At 48.2% G+C, this 4,964-nt stretch overlaps 1 protein-coding gene across 1 annotated transcript in view; it reads left to right on the top strand.

Moving 5' to 3' along the window:
- Positions 1–322: 322 nt before the first annotated feature.
- Positions 323–4,964, top strand: part of EMWEY_00035690 (hypothetical protein, conserved) — a gene marked incomplete at both ends in the record, with an annotated part of 7,075 nt that continues 2,433 nt past the window's right edge. The window contains 7 exons of the mRNA XM_013481375.1: positions 323–439; positions 710–1,023; positions 1,130–2,354; positions 2,588–3,173; positions 3,543–3,619; positions 3,841–3,923; positions 4,224–4,605. Coding sequence (XP_013336829.1) covers positions 323–439; positions 710–1,023; positions 1,130–2,354; positions 2,588–3,173; positions 3,543–3,619; positions 3,841–3,923; positions 4,224–4,605 — 2,784 coding nt within the window. The remainder of the gene's footprint in view (positions 440–709; positions 1,024–1,129; positions 2,355–2,587; positions 3,174–3,542; positions 3,620–3,840; positions 3,924–4,223; positions 4,606–4,964) is intronic.

The following is a 4,964-nucleotide window of genomic DNA, read 5'->3' as shown; positions in this document are numbered from 1 at the left end:
AGCAGCAGCAGCAACAACAGCAGCAGCAGCAGCAGCAGGTTCCATTGGGTCTGCATGCAGTGCCCATAGATACAATCGTCTCTTTACCTCTAAGTTATCTGCTGTCCCTCTTCTTCTTCGCAGCAGCAGCAGCTGCAGCAGCAGCAGCAGCAGCACCCCAAGTCCCTACCTCCTCCACAGCAGCAACACCACAACCAGCAGCAGCAACAGCAGCAGGAGCAGGAGGAGCAGCAGGAGCAGCAGCAGATTATATAGTTATAGTATAGGAGGAGGTAGCCTAGGTGAGGGTCTGCTATGGGAGGAGACACCCCATGAGGTGCGCATGCATTTGCTGCTGGATGCTGCTGTTGCTGCAGCAAGTGTCTCCTTTTTCCTTAAGGGACAATATCTTCGTGTTGCTGTTAAGGGACATAAACCATTAGTTGAAGGAACTCTTAAGGTATTCCTGCTGCTGCTGCTGCTGCTGTTGTTGCTGCTGCTGCTGCTGCTGCTGGTGCTGCTGCTGGCGGTGGTGCTGCTGCTTTGACTGGTGCTGCTGCTGTAACTTGGGCTATGGATGCTTGGCCTCGTGCTGCTAGTGCTGCTGCTGCTGCTGCTGCTGCTGCTGCTGCATTGCTACAACTAGTAACACCACTACTATTACTAATACTGCTGCTGCTGCTGCTGCTGCTGCTGCTGCTGCTGCTGCTGCTGCTGGTGTCTCCTATAGGGTCGTGTGGATGAATCGGAGTGTTTATGGTATATAGAGCCATACAATCCTCCTAATCAGCATCATCATCCTCTGCAGCAGCAGCAGCAGCAGCAGCAGCAGCAGGGGGAGGCAGCAGCAAAACAATTAACAATAATACTCAAGAAACATAAGGGGACAGGAGAACTTTCTTTTGCTGAGGGCAGCGGTGCTCATTGGGGTGCTGTATTCAAGGAGACAGAAGCAGCACAATCTGCTGCTGCTGCTGCTGCTGCTGCTTATAAACCTCTTACTACAGGAGGAGAGAAAAAATACAAACCCTCATCCCATGCAAGGTCAGGGTTTAGGGTTTAGGGTTTAGGGTCTGGAATTTAGGGTTTAGGGTTTAGGGTCTGGAGTTTTTTAGGGTTTAGGGTTTAGGGTTTTCTGGTGTATGTGCAGAAACCCTGGATCGATCTTAGCGGAGTTGGCGATTCCTCCCGTGTTATTAGGGTGTCATCCTTCTTCTCCTCCTCCTCAGCAGCAGCAGCAGCAGCAGGACCAGCAGCAGGAGCAGCAACAGCGGGAGGAGCAGCAGGAGAAGGAGAGGGACTTAATGCGTAAGGGTTTAGGACTATTAGATGCATGGGCGCATGCACGTCTGCTGCCGGAGCAGCAGCAGCAGCAGCAGCAGCAACTGTCCCCTAACTTTGGTGTACCGGAGACAGTTTTGCTGCTGCACTCAGAGCCATTACCTGATGGTGTGCTGCTGCTCTTTATGAGTCCTGCTGACCGCAGCAGCAGCAGCAACAGCAGCAGCAGCAGCAGCAGGTGGGAGCCGCAGCAGGAGCAGCCATGGCCACAGAATGAGGGCGTAGAGTTGCGTCTAGCATTTAGCGATGCCCGCCACCACACCCAGCAGCAGCAGCAGCAGCAGCAGCAAGGGCAGCAGCAGCAGCAGCAGCAGCAGCAGCTGAATATAGTAGCTATACGCCGATCTGTAGGTGCAGCAGAATTACATAAGTATGGTGTTGAGGTGTATAGGCACCTCCAAGACACAGAGGAAAGAATAATAAGGAAATTAGAGCAAGATCTTGCTGCTGCTGGTGCTGCTGCTGCTGCTGCTGTTGATAGAGGTACATTACCAGGACATGGTAATAAACAACTGCAGCAACTGCAGCAACAGCAGCAACCGCAGCAGCAAGAAAGGGCTGCCTACGAGCACCTTAAACAAAGAGAGCAGCAGCAAATGAATGCTCCCCTTCCGGGTCCCCCCCAACCTGTGGGGGGCCCCCAAGGGGGGGTACGGGGGCCCCCCAAGGATAAAGTAAAGGTTGTTGGGTCTTATCCTCCCATTGAGCCAGAGGAAGAAGAAGGGGAAGAAGAAGACATACAACTGCAGCAGCAGCAGCAGCAACAGCAGCAGCAGCAGCAACAACAGCAGCAGCAGCACGGGGGTTCTCATTGCTGCGGGAATGGACCGCATAACCATCACCACGGAGATCAAAGCAGCAGCAGCACCAACAACAACGAAGACAGCAGCAGCAGCAACAGCAGCAGCAGCAGCAGCAGCAGCAGCACGAAAGACGAGAGAGCAGCACTAAGGGAGAAGTTAGGTATTGAGTTATTAGATCTTAGCTCTAAGACAGCACCAATACCTTCATTCATGAATAATTGGACACCAGAGGTTTGCTGCTGCTGCTGCTGCTGCTGTTGCTGCTGCTGTTGCTGCTGCTGTTGCTGTTGCTGTTGCTGTTGCTGCTGGTGGTGGTGGTGGTATGGCTGGTGCTTGTGTTGGTGTTGCTGCTGCTGCTGCTCTTCCTGGTGCTGTTGATGCTTCTGTTGTTGCTTTCCTTACAAGTGTCATTACTGTTGCTGCGGTTGCTGCTGTTGCTGCTGCTGCTGCTGCTGCTGCTGCAGCGTCGTCGTGCCTTCCAAGAAGATACAGCAGACAGCGTAGCAAAACGGCTGCATGCAGCCCTGTCTCCTCCGCCTCAGCTAACATTTGCTGATGTTGAGCTGCTGCTGCAGCAGCAGCTCAACTGTACAGCAGCAGAGTTCAAGGAAGTATGGCAAGGAGGGTACGAGAAGTGCGAGCAGCAGCAGCAGCTGCTGCAGCAGCAGCTTAAGCAACCCCACCATCAACACCATCAACTGCAGCAGCAACTGCAGCAACAGCAGCAACTGCAGCAAGGAGATGGGGCGAGCGCAGCAGCAGTAGGACAAAGACAGCAGCAAGTTGCTGTCTTATATGTACAGCAATTAGAGGAGAAGATAAAGGAAGCAGCAGGAGCAGCAACAACACACGAAGCAGCAGCAACAGCAGCAGCAGCAGCAGCAGCAGCAGCAGCAGGTAGTGATGAAGTAGCAGAACTACAAGCAGCAGAAGGAGACGATACAAGAGAAGAAGGAATAAAAAGGAGACAATTTATTGTTGATCCTTTTGCTCTACCTAATGATGATGTGTCTCCTCCTAATGAGATCTATAATGTACCCAACCTAGAAGGTAAACCCTAAACCCTAAACCCTAAACCCTAAACCCTACAGTTGTGGGGAAGATGAGTGGCTCCTTCTACTGCCTCCTTGTATTCCTGTTTCCTTTTATCTAACTGTCTCCTATTACTCCCTCCTTTCTCTGTCCCCCCTCTCCCCCCGCCTTATGTGTCTCCTTCTTTCTAGCTGTCTCCTTTTATTATCTAAGTGTCTCCTTTTAGCTAAGTGTCTCCTCTTATCTAACTGTCTCCTTTGTCTGTCTCCTTTTTGTGTCTCCTTTTTCTTTAGAGGTCTCCTTTTAGCTAAGTGTCTCCTCTTATCTAACTGTCTCCTTTGTCTGTCTCCTTTTTCTGTCTCCTTTTTGTGTCTCCTTTTTCTTTAGAGGTTCCCCTTCATCGTCGTTATTTAACAATGAGTGACGAAGAAAAAGAAAAAATATGCAAAGAGAGACAGCAAGAAGTAAGAAACCCTAAACCCTAAACCCTAAACCCTAAACCCTTATTGCTATGGATGTAGCTGTTTATACACACCAAGTAAGAGCAGCAGAAGCAACACAGAGTTTAGTAGGGCCTCCTCTATAGAGAGAAACAAAGAAAAATCCATATATTAAGATTTTAGGGTTTAGGGTTTAGGGTTTAGGGTTTAGGGTTTAGGGTTTAGGGTTTAGGGTTTATGTCCAGATAGCTCGATTTGATTTATTAATATCTGAATTAGAGGCACAAAAAGATCGCAATGAATGGCTACTTATCTGCGAACAATATAAGTAAGTGTCTCCTTTTTTTATATATACTGTCTCCTTCTTTTTTTTGTTTTTTATTAACTGTCTCCTTTTTTATTTACTGTCTCCTTTTTTATTTACTGTCTCCCTTTTTATTATCTGTCTCCTTTTTTATTAACTGTCTCCTTTTTTATTAACTGTCTCCTTTTTTATTTACTGTCTCCTTTTTTATTTACTGTCTCCTTTCTCCTGTCCCCTTCCTCTGTTATCATATATTCGTGTCTTCTGCTACTGTTGCTGCTGTTGCTGCTGCTGTTGCTGCTGCTGCTGTTGCTGTTGCTGCAGGGACTTGCTGCTAAGTGAGTGGTATTTCTTACTCTTAACAATCCGTCTCCTTCGTGTCCCTCCTATCGCCACCACCCCCAGCAGCAGCAGCAGCAGCAGCAGCAGCAGCAGCAGCACCCCCAGCAGCACCACCCCCAGCAGCACCACCCCCAGCAGCAGCAGCACCACCCCCAGCAGCAGCAGCAGCAGCAGCAGCAGCAGGAACAGTACTACTACCTGGGCAATAGAGGAGAGGGAGCGTTTATTATATATAAATAGATTTGTCCTTTCCCTTTATGAGGATTTATCTGCTATTATGCATGCAAACGGAGAAACACAACTAAAAAAAATTCGTCTCCTTTGTCTTAAGGCTATACACGAACCAGATAAATTAAATGAATATGTAAGGAAAAAAAAAAAGGAAAAAAAAAGGAGACACTTATTATTTAATTTATATTAGGGGGAGAGGGGGAATAGGGGGGAAGGAGACACTTCTATTAAGGTATTAATAAGGGGGGGAAGGATATAGGTTTATAACGGGGCAGAAGGGGAAGGGAAAAAGAGACACATCTGTCTCTCTCTATCTGTCTCCTTTCTATGTGTCTCCTTGTTGCGTCCTTTTTTTTTTGTCTCCTTTTTTTCTTAGTGTCTCCTTTTTGTCTCCTTTTTTATTAACTGTCTCCTTTTTTATTACCTGTCTCCTTTTTTATTAACTGTCTCCTTTTTTTATTAACTGTCTCCTTTTTTTATTAACTGTCTCCT

Source organism: Eimeria maxima, genomic scaffold (assembly GCF_000499605.1).
Source record: "Eimeria maxima Weybridge genomic scaffold, Emw_scaff505, whole genome shotgun sequence".
Taxonomy (NCBI): domain Eukaryota; phylum Apicomplexa; class Conoidasida; order Eucoccidiorida; family Eimeriidae; genus Eimeria; species Eimeria maxima.
Note: the sequence above shows the minus strand (reverse complement) of the source record. Positions and strands in the feature narration are given on the sequence as shown.